The 20511-nt window shown below is 42.1% G+C and overlaps 1 protein-coding gene across 4 annotated transcripts in view; it reads right to left on the bottom strand.

Moving 5' to 3' along the window:
* The window catches only part of PRKDC (protein kinase, DNA-activated, catalytic subunit), a 185568-nt gene that overhangs the window by 76116 nt on the left and 88941 nt on the right, over window positions 1-20511 (bottom strand). For all 4 annotated transcript variants that reach the window (XM_010357481.2, XM_010357483.2, XM_010357480.2 and 1 more), the window contains exons 41-54: window positions 16485-16692; window positions 15313-15491; window positions 14320-14488; window positions 14010-14075; window positions 12849-12921; window positions 11572-11720; window positions 10810-10947; window positions 10483-10602; window positions 9137-9280; window positions 6914-7065; window positions 5774-5905; window positions 4347-4458; window positions 1043-1167; window positions 803-952 (exon numbers count right to left, since the gene is read on the bottom strand). In XM_010357481.2, the coding sequence (XP_010355783.2) occupies window positions 803-952; window positions 1043-1167; window positions 4347-4458; window positions 5774-5905; window positions 6914-7065; window positions 9137-9280; window positions 10483-10602; window positions 10810-10947; window positions 11572-11720; window positions 12849-12921; window positions 14010-14075; window positions 14320-14488; window positions 15313-15491; window positions 16485-16692 (1917 nt within the window). The remainder of the gene's footprint in view (window positions 1-802; window positions 953-1042; window positions 1168-4346; window positions 4459-5773; window positions 5906-6913; window positions 7066-9136; window positions 9281-10482; window positions 10603-10809; window positions 10948-11571; window positions 11721-12848; window positions 12922-14009; window positions 14076-14319; window positions 14489-15312; window positions 15492-16484; window positions 16693-20511) is intronic.

Genomic DNA, 20511 nt, shown 5'->3' with positions numbered 1-20511 from the left:
GGATGCAGCTGGAGGCCATTGTCCTAAGCGAACTAGTGCAGAAACAGAAAAGCAAATACTGCATGTACTTACTCATATGTGGGAGCTAAACACTGAGTACGCACAGACATAAAGTCAGGAACAACAGACACTGGGGAACAAACAAACGGGAAGGGAGGATACGAGGCAAGAGTTGAAAAACTACCTGCTAGGTATTACAGTCACTACCTGAGTGACAGATTCATCTGTACTCCAAACCTCAGCATTCCGCAATATACCTTTGTAACAAACCTGCACTTGTACCTCCTGATTCAAAAATAAAAGTTCAAAAAATGAAAAAAAAAAAAGTATATAGACTAAGACTGGAAAACAGTACGGGGACAGGGAAATAATACAATGTAAGTGATCAGCAGCTTTCTCTTTTAATATATACTTTCATGCTATGTTGCAATTTTGAAAATAAATGAACAATTTAAACACATTAACAGAAGCTTCTCACCTGGCAAAATAGGTACAGAACTCAAAAGCACACATTTTAAATTTGAAGACAGCCAAGGTAACCCCACAGGCCACCTCCTTCATTTATGGGTGAAACACGCCCTAGGATGTGGCTCCCCAAGATGCCAGAACAAGGGAGCAGGGAGCAGGCCCACCTCAGCAGATGTCCTATTCTTAAGGTGCCTTCACCTTTTCTTCAGAGATTCCAACTTCACAAACGTGCATATCATCGAAACCCACAGGTTCTTCTTGAGGTGAAGACGTCTGAACAAATTAACACTTTATGAGCCAGTGGGACCCAAGAGCAGGGCTAGTTTTCACTCACCTATGTCTCATGACTTGAACGAAGTCCTTGCTCTTTAATTGGAAGTACAGCTCTGTCATTCCCTCCACACGACAAAGTACCACCTCCAGACAGAGTGTTTTCAACACTCCATGAAATTTTGGCAGCAGAAAGAACACAGCATTCATGAACCTGGGGGGCAAGAGGACTGGTGAGAGGCGGGCCAAGGACCCTCCTGCCCCCACAGGCTCCCTGGACACAGCCTCCCTGGACAGCCCATACCTGTCTGCAAGAGGAGGGAAGCTCTTGGTCACTTTGTTCAAGCACACAATAAACTTGTCCTCCATAGTATTTTGATGTTGCTTCAACTGTTTCGCAACCAGTTCACACAGAGACTCCTCCAGCATCTGAAAAATTAAATTTATTTTCAAATACACAAAAGTGGAAATGTAGATTAAGCACTGAAAGTAAGGTTTATCTTGAGTAGTTAAGTGAGCCCAAAGAAGGTGTTCAATGTTATCACCTACAACAAGGCAGATGATAGGACAGTAGGTGCTGGGGATGTCTGCTGGTCGGCACTGACCATCGCACACCCTTAGGTTCTGGATCCTTGAGTTCCTACACCTCAGTGAGCCAGTCCACATCACTGTGCTCTGTGCTGAGCACCCAGGTGTCTGGCTCGTGTGGATGTCAGATCAATGAAGATTAGTGTTTCCTACTGACACCAAAACACTTGGTAGGACCAGTAAGTCCTTTGAGAAGCTAAGCTAAATGGCTAAATATTGTTTGAGACATATTTTATGATATTCAGATTTCTGATAAAAAATATTCACATGGACTAGAATTTTCAAGCAATTCTATTCACACAGCAGTCCACATCACTGTCTGCTCACGTCCTGCCTCTTTTCACCAAGTGCTGTTGTTACGTATTCATTTGTATACCATCTGTTTCCCCTCCCCAAATGCCAGCTCCCCAAGGGCAGGGACGTGACCTGTCCTGTTACCTACTGCATCCCCATCCCTAGAATCTAGAACCAGAAAGTCCTCAAACGTCCTCCACACAGAGAAGCACTCAGTGGAGTCCACTGGAATAAAGCAACAGAAAACACTGCTGTCCTTCCTGGCTCACCTCCTTCCTCACAAACATCAGAAAGAGGCGTAGGCAACCTTTTCAAAGGCATGAAGACTGAACAGTTTTTCAATGCAAACTCAACACAGACTGAGCACCTCAAATCTGAAAATCCAGAATCCTCCAAAATGCAAAACTGTTTGAGCCTCAGCATGACACTCAACAAAATGTTCACTGAAGCATTTGAATTTTGAGTTTTTGAATTAGGGATGCTCAAACAGTAACTACCATGAAAATATTGCAAACCCAGAAACTGAAAACACTCCTGGCCCCAAGCATTTTGGAATAGAGATACTGAACCTGTAGTATGAGGCTATTTTAAAATTATCTTAAGAAAAACCCTTAACACAAAACCACAAATTTCAACGGCCTGAACCCCATATAGAATACATATAGTATTACACTACCGATTCATCAGCTGTCTTTTTATTAAAAGTATTTAATACGACAACACAATGAAATGATCACAATCTAGCAAGTAAAGAAAGCAAGTTATAAAACAGTATGAATAAGAGAGACCAAGGACAGTTGAGCTGTGTGCCGCAGGTGTTGAGGGACGTTGTGTGGGAAGAGCGCGAGCCTCTCTTACTGACTTTTTTAAATTTTTTTTGAGATGGAGTCTTGCTCTGTCGCCCAGGCTGGAGTGCAGTGATGTGATCTCAGCTCACTCCAACCTCTGCCTCCCAGGTTCAAGGGATTCTCCTAGCTCAGCCTCTCGAGTAGATGGGATTATGGGCATGTGCCACCACGTCCAGCTAATTTTTCTATGTTTTGTGGAAACAGGGTTTCACTATGTTGGCCAGGCTGATCTTGAACTCCTGACTTCAAATGATCCACCTGCCTTGGCCTCCCAAAGTGCTGGGATTACAGGCATGAGCCACAGCATCCGGCCTCTTACCAACTTCTTTATGTTTACTCTGCTTTCCAAATTTTTGCGATAAATCTGTATCACTTTTATATTCAGAAAAAAATATGTAAAACAGAAGTGTTTTTTATTCTTAAGTTGAAATTTAAGTCATGAGATTAAACCTGGGGATCTGCTGTAACTTGCTCCATTTATGGTGGAAATGAAGCATATTATGTAGATTTAAACCTCATATTTAGGGATGTTAGAATCATCTTATAAAAAAGTTCTACTGAATTTAAAAAATCGGTTTATTTACAAAAATAGCTGATAATCCCTAAAATAAATTACAAGTAATGTTTGATCTTCCCAAAGGGGTCATCTTAATTTTATTTTAAATCCAAACAAATCCATATTTGGGGACATGGACAAGGGTCCAATCACAGTACCGGGCCCACCGGTGCCTGCTCAGGACCACCTGGCTTCTCCTGAATCTCTCCTCATCCAGCCCAACAGTGACTGGGCCTGGACTCTACTCTGTCCTTTCTTTCAGGAGAGTTAACTGAGCTGGGTGGGGGTGCAAACTTGAGAATCACGAACATAAAGGCAGTCTATATAAAGCCGTGAGGCTGGATGAGGTGGGTAGGGGAGCAGTGAGTGAGGCCACAGCAGAGCTGTGGAGGTGGTTAGGGAAATGCAGCTGAGGAAAGAGAGAAGGGGCCGCCACAGGAGGAGGACAAGAGCCAAGAGTGTCCTCAGGGTGTGACCAGCTGGGCCACCCAGACAGGCTCTGCAGCAGCAAGATCCCGAGGGACCCACAGAGCACCTAATCCCAGTGATAACCCTGAAACCCACAACCCTGCTTGGGCAACATGGCGAAACCTTGTTTCTACAACAAATACAAAAATTAGTCAAGCATGGTGGCACATGCCTCTAGTCCCAGCTACCCGGGAGGCTAAGGTGGGAGGACGGCTTGAGCCCAGGAGTGCAAGGCTGCAGTGAGGTATGATTACATCACTGCACTCCAGCCCAGGTGACAGAGCAAGACCCTAGCTCTAAAAAGACTTTAAAACAGTAAGAAGTAACGTTACTTCTTCATTCAGTCCTCTTATCTGAACAGTGCACTGCACTTAAATGTTCAGTTAGGCTCATCTCACAGTCCTGTCCAGTGGGCAAGGCAGCAGTACTGAGAGGGTCGTCTGGGAGGTCCCTTCCCCTGTTCAACAGCTACACCAAAAACTGCAAGGGGAGGAATGGACTGGGAGACGACAGCAGTTATCTACCAGGACAATTTCCTCCACAAGGAAATCCTGAGACCACATGCACAGTAATAAAAGCTGGTTAAATACTCTCATCTGATTTTATATTACCAAGACGGTTGCTGACCTCTCCACGTTCAACAAGTTTCCAAGGTGTTTAAAAATCATGGACCCTCTCTAAAAAACTGAATGTTGTATTTGCTATATTATAGTAAGGAACAGTAAAATATTAATAAATGCAGAAGCCCATTTTGTTTCTAATACCATACAGGAAATAAACATGTAAGTATCAAGGGTCGCAACAAATCAAAATAGAGTAAGAGGTATTTACTGAAAATTGTGTAGCACACTCACGTTTTTTCTCTCCATAACATATCGAAGTATAAGTCCTAGAACTTCTGCTGCAGCAGCATACACTTCTTTATATCTTACAAAGGACATATTATTCACCAAAGCCTGAAAGTATCTACAATAAACACAGAAAAGACATATGCATTAAATAAACCATTCTGTTGTTCCACAAATATAAATGACAATTTTCCTTTTCATGTCATACTGACAGCCTAAGTTGAGGAAATCTAAATTTAGAACATGATGCAAATTCCATGTACAAATGTACACATCAGCATGTATTTAAGGGTGCCCGATGTCATAACCAGAAAATCGTAGGGCAGTCTGCTGTCCCATCATGCAGAACCGCTGCAGCTGGACCATCCCATAAGGCTGAACAGAAAGCTGTAGTGAAAGACAGAGCTACTATCCAAGATCACGGGGCACTGACTTCCTTTCAAAACCCACCTACTATAGCAGGACAAAGACAATAAAATGAAAAACAGCATACTCCCAGTGCCGTGCTGTGTGAGGAGGCTTCCCAGGGAGCCTCGCATCCACTGTCTGCACTCAGGGGACTCTGCAAGGTTGTTCTGGCATAGAAGCCAAAGGCCCAGCCAGTGACTGTCTAAAAGGAGCCGAGTTCCCACTGAGGCTGCTGTGAAGCTGGCTGACTGCCTCAGCCCTGAGGTCACGTGTCATCTCTGGCACCAGTAACTGGTCCAATGGTGCTGGGGGGCCAACACGGAGGACCAAACATAGAGAAACACTCACAGGGATGGGAGAGTCAGGCAGGGAAGGTGGAAACCCAGGGAGTGGCCAGGAGTCAACACTGACTTCACAACCCTCAGGAGCAGGACAAAGAAATACCCTTTTGTGATGTCCCGTAACCATCTTTCTGAGGTCTCTTGTCTTGGCATGTCACACCCAGCTGCCCTAGCTCCCAGGCGGACAGTGCAGCCCAGCGTCTACCAGCTCTCAAGGTCAGAGAGCCCAGAACAAAGCCTCCCGAGGGGACCGCGTTACTTCTGGGGGTAAATGTTTAGAGTATCAGTTTAGACAATAAGAAATACCACCTCTCAACTGCCAGCATGTACATGAAAAAAATTACACTGTTTTAAACACCTACATTTCTTATTTGCCCCAAACATATTTTTTCTTCCAGAAAAATCTAAATCCAACTTCCTAAATTTAGGAAGAAAAAAAATTTTTTGGTACAGATGGGATCTTGCTATGCTGTCCAGGCTAGTCTCGAACTTCTGGACTCAAGCAATCCTCCTGGCCTTGGCCTCTCAAATGTGTTAGAATTACAGGCATGAGCCAACATGCCTGGCCCAGAAACATTTGTAACATAGGTCTGGTCCTTAAATTTATCAAAACTGCACCATACCGAAGTCTGTCAATCCAGTTTGGGTAGACGTGACCTAAAAAATAATCAAGCAAACACGTACTCGCTACTCTGAATGCCACACTGCGGGTCATAGGGAGGCAGGTCATTGGCCATCACGATGCCTAGCAATTGAATCCCTACTGAGTTGTCTTTAGAATTAGGATCTTTACCGGAAAACTTTTCAAATATTAACCTGAAACATAAGCACAAAGGAGAAAATTGAGACTGTCACATAATCAAATAAGAAGCAGGAAGACAAATACAGAATTTTACTTTTTTGAGAGGGAGTCTCACTCTCGCCCACCCAGGCTGGGGTGCACTGGTGCGATTGAGACGGAGGCTTGGAGTCTCGCTTTGTCGCCCAGGCTGGAGTGCAGGTGGCGTGATCTCGGCTCACTGCAAGCTCCGCCTCCCGGGTTCACGCCATTCTCCTGCCTCAGCCTCCCAAGTAGCTGGGACTATAGAAGCCCGCCACCACACCCGACTAATTTTTTGTATTTTTTTTTAAGTAAAGACGGGGTTTCACCATGTTAGCCAGGATGATCTCGATCTCCTGATTTCCTAATCTGCCAGCCTCGGCCTCCCAAAGAGCTGGGATTATAGGCGTGAGCCACCACGCCCAGCCAAATACAGAATTTTCTAAAGCTACTCTTCAGGGCAAGAAATGCTTTTTCTTTATTTCTGTTTCTTCCCCAGGTCTAGCTTTGACTTTATAGAAAAGCTTTCTTTTTCTTTTCCCATATCCAATACCCCTGCTTGCTAACACCTCCTGTTCACATCCAGGTTACTCCAGCTTCGTAACACTGGCAATTTTATCGCCCTCGTATTTTAATTATTTGCCTAAATTCTCCCTTAGTTGATAGCAAAACTTTTTGAAAGTTTTAGCTTGCCTAAGGCTACAAAAAAAAAGGAATTACACACAAGTCCTACCCACCTCCCACCACCCTTTACCCCATGGGCCAATGGAGGGTGGTGCCCCTCCCCAGCATGGAGACATCACAGGCAAGCTGAGGGGGAGGGCAGGGCCACTGGAGGGCGCATCTGGAGACACACTCTGGAGGCTGTGGTTTTATTAGTAACAATAAATTATTTTCTTCCTCCTATCATTTCATGTAATTAAATTTCACTGTAATCATCATTTACCACACACTACATTTTAACCTAAATTTCTAAACAATACTGCAAAAACCAGTAAACATACCTATAAGGGATGGATAAACAATCCTTCCAGCACTCAACAAGGGTCTTTATAATTTCAAGGTTGTGTCTAAACACAGCTCTTTTTGGATGAAAGACATGTTTCATTAGGAAATTAAGCAATCGATTTGCTAACACTTCATCTTTAGGAACCCCCTGAAAAGGTACAGAAATTCTGTATTAATATGTGGCACTCCATTCTGGAAAAGCATTTTTTAACTCAAGTTCATTTATAAAAGAAATCTGGCATTTTACAGGAGTCCGGCTCCAGTTCAAAGCCCTGCGATTTTTCAGAAACAGGCAACAATAAAGGCTGTCCCTGGCAAGAGGACCAGGCACCGCTGGTGCTGCAGTCTCAGAGCTGCCGTCCAGGGTGCAGGCTGTCAGCTGCCATGCCCCATGCAAGCACCTCTGCATTCCTCCCTGGAGCCTCCATGCCTAGAACCCTTTATCTAAGGCCCTGGACAGAGGTCGCCTGCAGGGCAGGGGAGTGGCATGAAGGCACTTTCCACACTCCGAATCAGTATCCAGTGCTTTCTGACTCAGCTCTTCCCCCATAAAACTGCACCGCCTCTTGTTCGGGGCCTCTCAACAGTGAGACAGCCCATGTCTGTGCTAATCCACCTGGCTGCTGAGCAGTGCACCATTCCAGGGGCAAACAGAACAGGGGGAGTCTCCCTCCAGTGTTAGCCTCTCACTTCCATAACTCCAGAGTGAGTAAACCCTTCACTGCAACCCTCTTTCTGGCTTGCTGTTGCTTTATTCAGCTACCCTGAGCCCGGCAGTTCCACTCTCTTGAGTTCAGCTGAGCCGCTGATTCAATATTATCAGCTACATCAATCTCTTCCAACGGGTTCTAAGTTAAACTAAACCCCTCTTAATTTTTTCATTTTATTAAGCAGAATACAAAGTATTTCATTACACTAGGACAAAGAAATCTAAATTTGGTTAACTGAAACAAATGAGATGGGCACATCCAGAGACAAGCGTATGAGAAAGCTCCGTGTATTTTTTGTGGGGAGGTGGTGGTGGAGTGGGGGGAACGCAGTCTCACTCTGCTGCCCAGGCTGGAGTGCAAGAGTGCAATTTCAGCTCACTGCAACCGCCACCTCCCCGGTTTAAGCCAATTCTCCGGCCTCAGCCTCCTGAATAGCTGGGATTATAGGCATGCAGTACCACGTCCAGTTAATTTTTTTATTTTTTTATTTTTTTATTTTTATTTTTTGAGATGGAGTCTTGCTCTGTTGCCCAGGCTGGAGTGCAGTGGCGTGATCTCCACTCACTGCAAGCTCCGCCTCCCGGGTTCACGCCATTCTCCTGCCTCAGCCTCCCTAGTAGCTGGGACTACAGGCGCCCGCCACAGCGCCTGGCTAATTTTTGTATTTTTGGTAGAGACGGGGTTTCACTGTGTTAGTCAGGATGGTCTCGATCTCCTGACCTCGTGATCCACCTGTCTCGGCCTCCCAAAGTGCTCGGATTACAGGCGTGAGCCACCGTGCCCGGCAATTTTTAAATTTTTTTAGTAGAGATAAGGTTTCACCATGTTGGCCAGGCTGGTCTCAAACTCGTGACCTCAAGTGATCTGCCCGCCTCGGCCTCCCAAAGTGTGGGATTGCAGGTGTGAGCCATCATGCCTGGCCCCGCATGTGTATATTATATTTAATACAGACTGTTCCTACCATCTCCTCACATGAAAATGTTTGTATGCTGTCAGTGTCCACAGTTACATGAGTAGGCAAAGCTCGAACACACACACACGTCTACACTGCATCTGCCTCAACATAACATGGTGTTACCATCTGGCAGCTACTGCTTTAGCCCTAATCTTGCCGTTACTGGTATCAGTCAATACTCTGGGAGAGAGAAGCTGGCACGAACACCAAAATCTAGGGACTTTAGGGCAGAAGTTCTCAGAGCCTCCCATTCAGGGTTGGCTGACATTCAGTTTACACATAGTTTTAATAAATTTGCAATCTCATTTCTAAGGCAAGTAAAGGCAGCAAACAAAACAAAACAAACACCTGACAGCTTCATAATAAAAGCAAGGTCAGACGAATAAAACCAAAGCAGGCTGAGACCATTTGGTTTAGAAGCACACCAGCAATGTAGCAACAAATGCTGAAAACCATAGCACAGTCAGTGAGAGGGACCTGAATTATGTGTCATAGGCTCTATAGGCTATTGGCAAAGGATAATATATTAACATAAAAGATGCATCAATCCTTACTGTCGGAGTGGCCAAGCCTGTCCATGAAAGAATAGTGGCCACTATCTCAACCACCATGTAGTGAATTCCTTCTCCTCCATTGTTTTCAGAAGCAGCCAGCTGCAACAAGGGGCTAAGCCAGTGCTTCGCGTAAGGGCGAAAGACCTACAAGAGGATGTAAAGGTCAAACATCAAAGAATGGTCTTGAATTGCCAAAATATTAATACAAGACTGTATCTTCCATCAGCTAAAATTTTATTCTACGACTGGACCTAAAGCCAAAACGGAGGTAAGCACGTTAAAGTGAAGTCATTAGTGTGGGCCCTAATCCAATATGACTGGTGTCCTTATTAAAAGAGGAAATCAGGACACAGAGACAGATACAAGGGGGAAAATGAGGTGAAGACATAGGGAGAATGTCTCTGACACACCACACAGTGCTCGAGGCTGCCAGATGCTGGGACCAGCCTGGACTAGGCTCTCTCATAGCTCTCGAAGGAACCAACCCTGCCGGCAGCTTGATCTCAGGCCATGGCTGTCTGAGTTCCCCCAGTGTGGCATCCTGAGACCACAGGCCTAGGGTGTGAAGAATCAAGTGAGCCCTAAGGAAAGCAGGTCCTACTACAGCCCTAGAGCAGCCTGTCGGGGACCTCCTGACAGACTCACCACATCTGCAGAGCTGCCCAGAATGACCTTCTACGGAGCCAAGTGGATGGTGTCACCCCACCACTTAGTGCCCTTCAGTGGTTCCCTGGTGCTCAATGAATGAGCTCAACCCTCTGCACAGCTCTGGATGGCCTGGCCTGGCTGTGGTCCAGACCACATTCCCACAGCCCAGGCAGTCAGTGCAGACTTGCTCAGTTCACCCAGAGACCACCCATGCTATGTTGCTCCTTCCCTGCTGAGTGCAAACTCCCACTGCACTACACCACGTCTAGCTCAAAGGACTTTCCAAAATCGACTCCAAGATGCTCCTACCTGACAAACTCAGCTGCTGCCTAAGAGTCAGCTGTTTTTCATATAGAGTTAACAGGAATATTTTCTTCCCCCCGCCCCGCTTTTTTTTTTTTTTTTTTTTTTTTTTGCTACTATATGTTGGCAGCCATAAGAAAGCGGCTACATGTACTTTATACAAAGATCACTTCTAACTCACAGAGGTGAATTTACATTTGTTAAAAACGATAAAAGAATGGTGACGAAGGACGGCTAATCAGAGAACAAAAATGTCATGCTTTGTACCTTTATATTTTCCTTTTTTGTGAGTGTTTTTAAGTAGATTCATAGAATTGCAATTGATTCATTCATAGAATTGAATAAACAGACTTACACAATCTATTCAAAGAATAAAGAAATAATCAATTACTTACTTCTTCTGTATTAATAATAAGCTTGGCTAAGAAGAGACGGATATTTAACGGTACTATTGGATTTCCCAGTTTGCCATGGAGGAATTTCATCCAAGGAGGAAGATCTCTTGGTACTGAATCCTAAAATAAAACATTCAAAATCACCTTAAAAAGTGGAATAAAATAACACTACGTTTTGATATTATGGGAAAACAATGACAAAGTAAGACATGTACAACAAAAAAATCACATTTATTTGATAAGCAGTTTGGTTTTGTCTTCAATATTAAATGTTAATATGACACCAATGAATACAGTATTAACAGATAAGATGAGTGGGAGAAGCACCTCTTCTCCTTGAGGCGGGCCCAGACTTCTGTGCATATGCTTCACCAGGGCCGTCAGGGGCGCCATACACTCGTGCCGATTGAGCTCATCCATCTCCAGCTCCAGCACATCATCATGCACCGTGGGGTCCCGTTGCTCCTGCGAAAGGGAGGGCCCAGGAGAGCAGAGGGTACAGTTAACATTCAGTGGACACGGCAGCGGATGTGGGAGGTTCTTTCTGGGGCAACAGCATATAACAAATACTTCGGTAATAATGATGATTTGGTAATATCAAATACACTCACTGTACAATTAACACATAAGAAGGATTTCATGTCCTCCTTGCATCCCAAGTACATATTCCCCCTGCCCTGTCTGCCCAGTCACTCCACAGGGTGGCTCCTGAGGTCAGATATCTCTGCTACACTGACCCCTGACCCCCATCTATGGTCACTCCCCAGGGTGGCTCCTCAGGTCAGATGTCTCTGCTATGTTGACCCCCTGACCCGTCTGTATGGTGACTCCCCAGGAGTGCACCGCAGGTCAGATCATCTTTGCTATGTTGACCCCTGACCTCCTACTGTGCTGATGATATCTGACTGCTGAGTCAACAGAATAAAAGGCTAGGAATTAGATCTTGGAAAATTCTCCAAATTAACTCTATACTCCGAGGGCTGTCAATGGACAGGGAACTGGCTTCCTGTAGTAACAGCAAAGCATAGCTGTGACCCCCTTTCTTCACAAACATCGACAATGTTCTTTTAGTATGTGAAATGTGATCACCCGTCTCCGAAAACGACCAGTGGTAGGTCTAGGGTCTTGGGAGCTGTATGAATAGCTCTGAACTCCGGTTGAGAAATCAAATTGACTCATTTCTTCACTCAGGGTACTGTCGGCCAAATATGACAGGGAAGACATATAGGAAGGACCATCTGAAATATAAAAAAGGAGAAAATTACATGTATTCAAACACAATCAGTAAGAAATGTACTTCTCAAAACTCAAATGATATGAAAATGAAAGGGTATTTTAATCTAAGGTTTTCATCAACCCAGTGATTATTAACCCATTATCCAGATTAAGAAAGCAAAAAGGAAATGGGGAAGAGACCTCATTTTCTTTTTGTTGTTATCAAGCAGTTATTCTGTCATAGACAAGGAAATTGTTATACTGGGCCAATTTTGCATATGATTAACAAATTTTCTTTGCATTTAAAATTTTGATAATGTACATTTTGCCCATTAAGTCTAACATAAATGTGGGGAGAAATACTACTGAAAAGTAGCTAATCCAAAACACCTAAGAGATTTAGAAAATTGGTCCAAATTTTATTCTCATATCAAGAAATGATGATAAAGCTATAAAGAAAAATTAAGCAAAAAACAAAAACAAGGAGTATATAGAGGGATAGAGGACTAATTTTAAATAGAAGAGTCTACTTCAGGGGTTGACATTAAACAAAATGTCATGAGGTATGCTGACACCTGGGGTTGAGGGTATTAGAGGAAACGGCAAGTGGAAACGACCTGGGGCAAAAGCAAGCCTGGTGCCTACAAGGCACAGGGAGGGGCCTTATGCTGAAATGACCGGGAAGAAGGGCTGCAGGGGAGGGGGTCAGCAGATCAGGGTCTTTGAGCAGCTCTGTCCTGAAGGAGATGGGAACCCACAGTGAGGCTGGGCACAGAAGAGTGGCTGGAAGGACTTGTATTCTACTGTAGACTTCTGAATGTATCTAAATAACATACAAATACAATCCATATGCAAACAATAAGACACCAAGCTAATTCTGTACTTTTAAAAAAGTGTAACGTATCTGAGCCCCATCTGGCTGCTCTGAGACCTTTTCACGCAGCTCAGTTTAGCTAAGTACATTTCTTTCAAAATATAATTCCATTTGCCACTTAAAATACTTTTTCAAACTCAATTTCAATGTTTTAGGGTGCTTAAACCATTTTCTATTTACATAAAAATAATCTTACTCCTCTATTTGTCTTAGAAGGAAACAAAACAAAATAACCCATCGATTTGAATCCTTTCTCATGATTTTGAAAACATCCTACCTGAGTCCCCATTTGCTGCTTCTCTGGCTTCTTTCCTAATTTCAATGTACTTTTTCCTTCTTTCCATAGGAACCTATTGGGCAGAACAAATAAACAATGTAAAACATTTTACAATAATAGTCATGCTTTTTCTGTTTTAGTAGCAATCTGGTTAAAAAAAAAAAAAATTATAAATTTTTAAACAAAACAAAAAATTTTAAAACAAATTTGAAAGCACTCAAAACATAACCTCAACAAGAGACTAGTGAGCGTCCCTTAAGGAAAGCCCTTCCTGCAGATTCCCACAGAACTTGGCCTAGGCACTTAACCTCCATCTCAGCTCTGGTATAGCTCACTGCATACAGTGTGTACTAAGCTCTTATGCCTGGATTGCTGATAACTTTTATTATCTCTGAGCCTCAATTTCTTCAAATCTAGTTATGATATCATGGTGCCTTACACTGTTGTAGAGAAGTAACATACAGCATGTGTCTACATGCTTAAGGTGCTAATTTTGTTGTTTTTTAGTTCTTTGAACATATGCCTAGAAAACAATCCTAGTCTTGTTCAAGGCAGGATCACCATTCACATGTAGTGGTGAAGCACTAAGACATGGTGGAGGTCAGCAGCTGTGTGGGAAAAGTGCACGCCATGGGGGATGAGCTCAGCTCTCTGCCCACCTTCCCATTTCCAATGGGTGGTGAAGGCAGCAACCAACACATTCTCACCAACTGCCCAATTGCTGAGGCTGGCATGTCAATCTGAGCTTGGCTAAAACAAACCTTGTCCCATCTGCCAGAGCAAGTCTTCCAGTTAACCCATGACTCCTCCATGATCCTGGCATGTTGCCCAAGCAAGGCCACAGTAAGGATCTCAACTTCTTTGACTGGAGCAATTCACTTAGAAAACAACTTCTGGGATATGTCCTAACACTTGCTTTTACTGGCACTGTCTTTCCTTCACATGTCAAGAGGTGAAATCAAGTTCTGACAAATTTTGTAGTTGCCTGAGATTGTATCTGAAGCTAATATTGCCAGTTTTTGTACAAACTACATGAAACCATCAGTTTTTGTTGAAAGCCGACTTGAATACTGGCAACTTAACGTGTTTGACATAATATGGTTTTCTTTGTGAGCACTTGGTAAGTCTTTTTAAACTTAGAACACTGACAATTTCACTCACCTCAACTTCTACAGGAAAATTATAGCGGCGCTTCAGGTCGATCAGATTTTCAAAAATAAGCAAGTTCTGTGAATACAAAGAATAATGTAAAAATAGCTAAATGGTGAAAATCCTCATAACTGATGTTACTTTAGAATTAATGCTATGTAGTAACTCATGGAAAAACACTCCAGCTTTAAATATACCTATGCAGAATTAAAAGAACCACATCTTTAATATAAGATGGTGCAAATTATCTATAAGTTTAATATAATCTAACTTTTGAACTCCTACAATGACAACAATAGTGCACACCTTAGGAGAGGCCTACCTTTTCTGGTTTTTCACTAAACAGAAAACCTTGGTAAAATTTTAACTCATTGAAGACACAGCAGATGACAGATATGGCGCAGTTGTATGCTGCACAATGGTAAAGTCTTCTCCTCTCCAGCAGCTGATTCTCTCCTGCCATGTTCTCTGTAAATGCATCGTAGCACAATCTGCAGAGAGATACACGTGACAAATCAATTCACACAACATGGCAATCACTGCTCAAGTCCTAATGCCATTCCCATTCAGCCTTTCTCGAGTGTCAGGCTTGTGCCAGGCAGAGTATTGGGCACTGGGAATATGAAAAGGAGCATGTCACCCATCTCACAGCAAGGGCAGCATATATACATGGATCTTGCAACACAGTGGTCAGTGATGCAACGGCATCAAGTGCAGTAAGTAAACAGAGGGAAGCAAGGAGGACAGACAAAAGCCCAGTCATGACTGAACAGTGACATCATTCACTGATGAGGTAAGATAGCACTAAGAGGAGGCTAATAATGATTTTGTTTGGAGATGCAAAATGAGACACAGCAAAGTCTGTGTTCAATATTTACTAGGAGGAAAACTCCATTAAAAGACAAGTTTTAGAGAAAATACATTTGACTACTTTTGTGTTTAGGATGCCTGTTAAAAAATATTTACTATTCCTTCAACTTCAAATCTCAGAAAAAATAAAATGCTCTAAATCTTTTGTTACTGAAAATCACAGTACTAAAAATATATCAAGCTATTCAAGGGGAAAAACAGCAGGAAAAGAACAGTAAAAGGAAAAAGTTTTATTATTTGTAAAATATTAGTACAAGATAAAACAGCTGTTATCCAATACATCCTAAATTAACACCCTAATTAAAGTTCACCTAAGTTGTTTAAGAGAAGAAAACTATAAAAGCTCAGTATCTAAATATTTATTCACATTATATACACAAATAAAAATACATGTACCCAAAGCATTGATAAATACAATAAAATCCAAAATTAAGTAAAATCTTACTTAATCAGTGTCTTTGTAAGTTCATTTCCTTCTGTAATACGCGAGCCATGGAAAACTTGATTAATTTTAGATTCCTTAGCATGAACATCATCTTTGGGAAGACGAGAATACATCACATCTAGAATCTTATAGTAGCCCATCTTCTTGGTGATTTGAGTATCAAAAGTGGATTCATTTAGCTTCAAAAAGTAACAAATAATTATCTTTGGTCTTATTAAATATGAAATAAATCTTATTGAATATACCAAATTTAATACTTAATATCCTTTAGACAGACAGAATTTTAACAGTCAAAAATGCTAAATCACTTCACTAAGAAAGCATGCAATTGTCCAGGTCTAGAACATGAATATAAGCATTTGATATGTTACACTAGGTGAAGCAGGAAATAATGCATGACATCCAAATAGTGAGCCAAGGGTAGAAAATGTTTGCACAAAATCTTACTGAAGACATGGGAGCAACAGGTAAAAATCCAAAACTCTCAGCTATTTTGAAGTTTGCATTAACAATGCGGCATCTGGGTATTCATAGTATTTCCCAACAGGATTCCAAGGGAGGCTGAGTGATACATCCCGCCCTCGCCCCACAAAAAGTATCCAAAAGATGCCCTCATTCCTGAATCCTACCTCCTCATGTGGCAAAAAAGGACTTTGTAGACAAAATTTAGTTAAGGCCTTGTGATGAGGAGATTATTTTGGATTGTTCAGGTGGGTAGGCCATAAATGAAATCACAGGCAACCTTGTAAGAAGGATGTGTAGGGAGATTAGATAGACAGGAAATGGAAATGTGACCAAGGAGGAAGAGACCAGGGTGATACCAGCACAAGCCAAGCAATGCTGGCAGCCCCCAGAACCTGGAAGAGTCCGGGAACAACTCTTCCCTGAGTTCCCAGAGCGAGCATGGCCCTGACAACACTGTGATGTCAGCCCAGTGAAACTGATTCTGGACTTCCGGCCTCCAGAAGTGTAAGAGAATATCCAAATTTGCATAAGCTGTTACAGAAGCCACAGGAAATAAAGGCAGATCCTGTTTAGCCACAGGCTGTTATGTGGCACACTCCTCGAACAGCAGAGGTCATGTGACTGAGCACACAGCAGTGTCTAAGCACACCAGTCAAGTAGGTTGCTCACTTCTTATTACTATTTAACTGATTTAAGGTGTACGATACCTTTGTAAACCTGGACTTCAACACATCAATGGCATCCACCACAATTGTGCTAAAGAATTCTCTCAAAGCATCCAGGCTACAGTGCCACAGCAGAGTGAGGAGAGAGCGGTCCACAAAGGATTGGCGTGTGAAACTTAGGCGGGGGTCATCCTTCCTGAACATTTCATACACGCTTTCCAGAAGGCCTACTTGTGTGACGCATGAACCCCTAAGAAAACAAGATAAAATTATATGAACATCCCTGCTTTGAAGAGGAACTTTATGGGTGCCTACTACATAACAGGCAAAGTAAACACCAATGATTACAAACCACAAAAATAACTTTAAGGACTATATATATGCAAAATCCACAAAATACAAAAAGCATTTGCACATGAACCATACTACTTTTATTACTCCCCAAAATCTTCAAATCAAACGTGGACATTAAAAAGAAGAATGTTTCATTTACTTTCAAATCTGGTCTGGAAGAGTCTCAAGCTTAAAACAGACACATTTCCAGGATATAAAACTCAGAAGTTGGCCGGGCGTGGTGGCTCACGCCTGTAATCCAGCACTTTGGGAGGCCGAGCCTGGCAGATCTTGAGGTCAGGAGATCGAGACCACCCTGGCCAACACGTGAAAACCTATCTCTACTAAAAATACAAAAATTAGCTGGACATGGTGGTACGCAACTGTAGTTCCAGCTACTCTGGAGGCTGAGGCAGGAGAATCACTTGAACACGGGAGGCAGTGGGTGCAGTGAGCCAAGATCGCACCACTGCACTCCTGCCTGGCAACAGAGAGTCCGTCTCAAAAAAAAAAAAAAAAATTCGGAGGTTATGAATTTAAAATTCTAGTTTCTCCCTACCAATGAACCATCATTGCTATTTTCCAAACAGAAATATACCTATCTGGTCCTTTCTCACCTGAAAATAATATATTTGAATAATCATCTATAAAGTTCTGTCTATAAATCTATAAATTAAGAATGCAGAGTTAGTAGTCTCATCTATAAAAATAAGAGGGTTAAGACTAAATGACCATTAAAATTCTAATGTCATGAAGTTAGATAACCCGTGCAAAAATATTAGATTCAGAAGGTAACTCAGTCATAAAAAGACTATAGGACATTACTAGATGCCATACAGGCTTTGCAAAGTTCATTTGGGTACTATAATGGACTGAATGTTTAAGACTCCCCAAATTTCTATGTTGAAATCCTGACCCCCAATGTGATTGTATTAGGAGGTAAGGCTACTGGGAGGTATCAGTGCCCTTACATAAGAGGTCCCAGAGGCCGGGCATGGTGGCTCACGCCTGTAATCCCAGCACTTTGGGAGGCCGAGGTGGGTGGATCACCTGAGTTCAAGAGTTGGAGCGCGTGGATCACCTGAGGTCAGGAGTTCAAGACCAGCCTGGCCAACATGGCGAAACCCCGTCTCTACTAAAAATACAAAAATTAGCCTGGCATGGTGGCAAATGCCTGTAATCCCCGCTACTCAGGAGGTTGAGGCAGGAGAATTGCTTGAACCTGGGAGGCGGAGGTTGCAGTGAGCTGAGATCACACCATTGTATTCCTGCCTGGGCAACAACAGAGAAACTCCGTCCCAAAAAAATAAATAAATAAATAAAAAAGGCCCCAGAGAGTTCCTTGCCCCTTCTACCACGGATGACTCAGAGAGAAGGTGCTGACTATAATGCAGGCAAGCAGGCTGTCATTAGACACTCCGTCAACTGGCAGCACGTTCTTGGACTTCCCAGCCTCCAGAACCATGATAAATTATTTCTGTTGTTTTATAGGCCACCCACTCTGTGCTATTTTGCTATAGCAGCCTGAAAGGAATAACACAGGCACCATCCTAGGTTCACTTTCTCTTGAGGAGCTTTCCACTAGCAAGCACTGTAGAGATGCACATAAAACATCCAAATCTTACATAAAAAGCTAAGATGGTAAGGAGAAGCAAAATAAAAACAGCAAAGACCTAATGTTAAAAATGGGCCCACAGATGATTTACTGAAAAATAAATGCAAATTAAATATATAAAAATGTGTCCGACTTCACTCATAATAAAAGAAAAATTAAAGTAACAAAGGGAAACTCTTCCTCACCTATAAACTGGAAAAAATTCAAACGTTTCAGAATGTTGGCAAGACAGTGGTGAAACTGATACTCTAGTACATCACAAATAAGGAAGGAATGCAAATAATACAGCCCCAAAAGCAGCAATACAGAGATACCTGGCAAAAAATACAAATGCACTTACCTTTTCATCTACATTTAGGAATCTACCCCAAAGATACACGGGCAAATACAAGATGATATAAACACAAGGTTATTCACAATGACATTATTATTATTTTTTAAAAATATTTTTGTGGCTGAGCGTGGTGGCTCAGGCCTGTAATCCCAGCACTTTGGGAGGCCGAGGCAGGTGGATCACGAGGTCAGGAGATCGAGACCATCCTGGCTAACACGGTGAAACCCCGTATCTACTAAAAATAGAAAAATCAGCCGGGCATGGTGGCGGGCACCTGTAGTCTCAGCTAGTAGAGAGGTTGAGGCAGGAGAGTGGCGTGAACCCGGGAGGCGGAGCTTGAAGTGAGCCGAGATTGCGCCACTGCACTTCAGCCTGGGCGACAGAGTGAGATTCCGTCTCAAAAAAAAAAAAAAAAAAAAAAAAAAAATTTTTTTTGTAATGATGGGGTTCTGCTATGTTGCTCAGGCGGGTCTCAAACTCCTGGGCTCAAGTGATCCTCCTGCCTCAGCCTCCCAAAGCACTGGGATTATAGGTGTAAGCCACCGCATCTGGCTTCCCCGTGGCATTAAGTTTAACAACAAAAGATTGAATCCAGAAGTTCATGGGCAAGGGGCTGCTTAAAAATACTATCATACTTCTTTGCAATGAAGAATTAAACACCAATTTTTCAAGGAAAAAAATGAGGAAGATCTCTATATGCTGACAGGGCAAGATCTGTATAAGACACAAGTGGAAGAGATAGGAAGCTGATAGGGCAAAAGAGGAACTTGAGAGGGCCAGAGATGGAAGGAAGATCCTCTGAATTGTAGCTCATTATATAGCCTTGATTTTAGTCATGTAAATATCGTACACGTTCAAAATGAAAATTGAGTCAAAAGAAAAAACAAAATTTCTAAAATTTGAAAATTAATTAAATAAGCACTACTAATTGGTGTAATAACCACACATCAAGAAGAAAACTACATCAAATGATTTTGGAACACAAAATTTGACTGTATATCCTTAGATGGCACATACTAAGAAAATTATAACTAAAATGAAAAATTTAAACTTCATCTAGCTGTCATTATTCTATGTAATAATATTGGTATTGTTATTTTTGAAAGTATTTTGTGTATATTGTAAAGCCATTGAGTAATTATAGACTATCATTGGAAACAACATTAGAAAGGAAAAGTGAACAAGATGCACAGTGTAAAGGAATAAGAAAAGAAGTTACATTAAAATCCTATAAAACAGAAAAAAGAATAAAAAAATTTTAATAGTAAAAAATTTGGTTGCCTTTTATTTATTTTTTGTTTATTTTTTCAGGCTCTCTGGCCTTGTTCCCAATCTCAGGAAGCATGCAGTCCTTCACTATTACATATTTTGTTGGCTATTGGTTTTTCATAGACAGCCTTTGTCAGTTTTATCACAAATGAATGTTGTAGTTTGTCAAAAGTTTTCCTGTATCTACTGAAATTATAATGAGTTTTTGTCCTTTATTCTATTAATATAGTATCTAAGACTAACTGATTCCCAAATAGAAAAGCAACCTTGCATTCTTACAATAAACACCAATAGGTTATGGCGTATAATGTTTTGTGGGTGCTGCTGAATAGGTTAATGTATCTTTAAACATTTTTGTGTTTATACTCATGAAGGATACTGGTCTATAGTTTTCTTGTGCTGTCTTTCTCTTATGTTGGTCTTGCTACTGGCCTCACAAAAGGAGTTGGGAAGTGTTCCTTCCTCCTCTATATCCTGAAGGGTTTATGAACTATTGGTGTAATTTCTTTTTAAATATT

This window comes from Rhinopithecus roxellana, chromosome 9 (genome assembly GCF_007565055.1).
Source record: "Rhinopithecus roxellana isolate Shanxi Qingling chromosome 9, ASM756505v1, whole genome shotgun sequence".
Taxonomy (NCBI): Eukaryota; Metazoa; Chordata; class Mammalia; order Primates; family Cercopithecidae; genus Rhinopithecus; species Rhinopithecus roxellana.
This window is presented reverse-complemented; position numbering and strand designations above follow the sequence as displayed.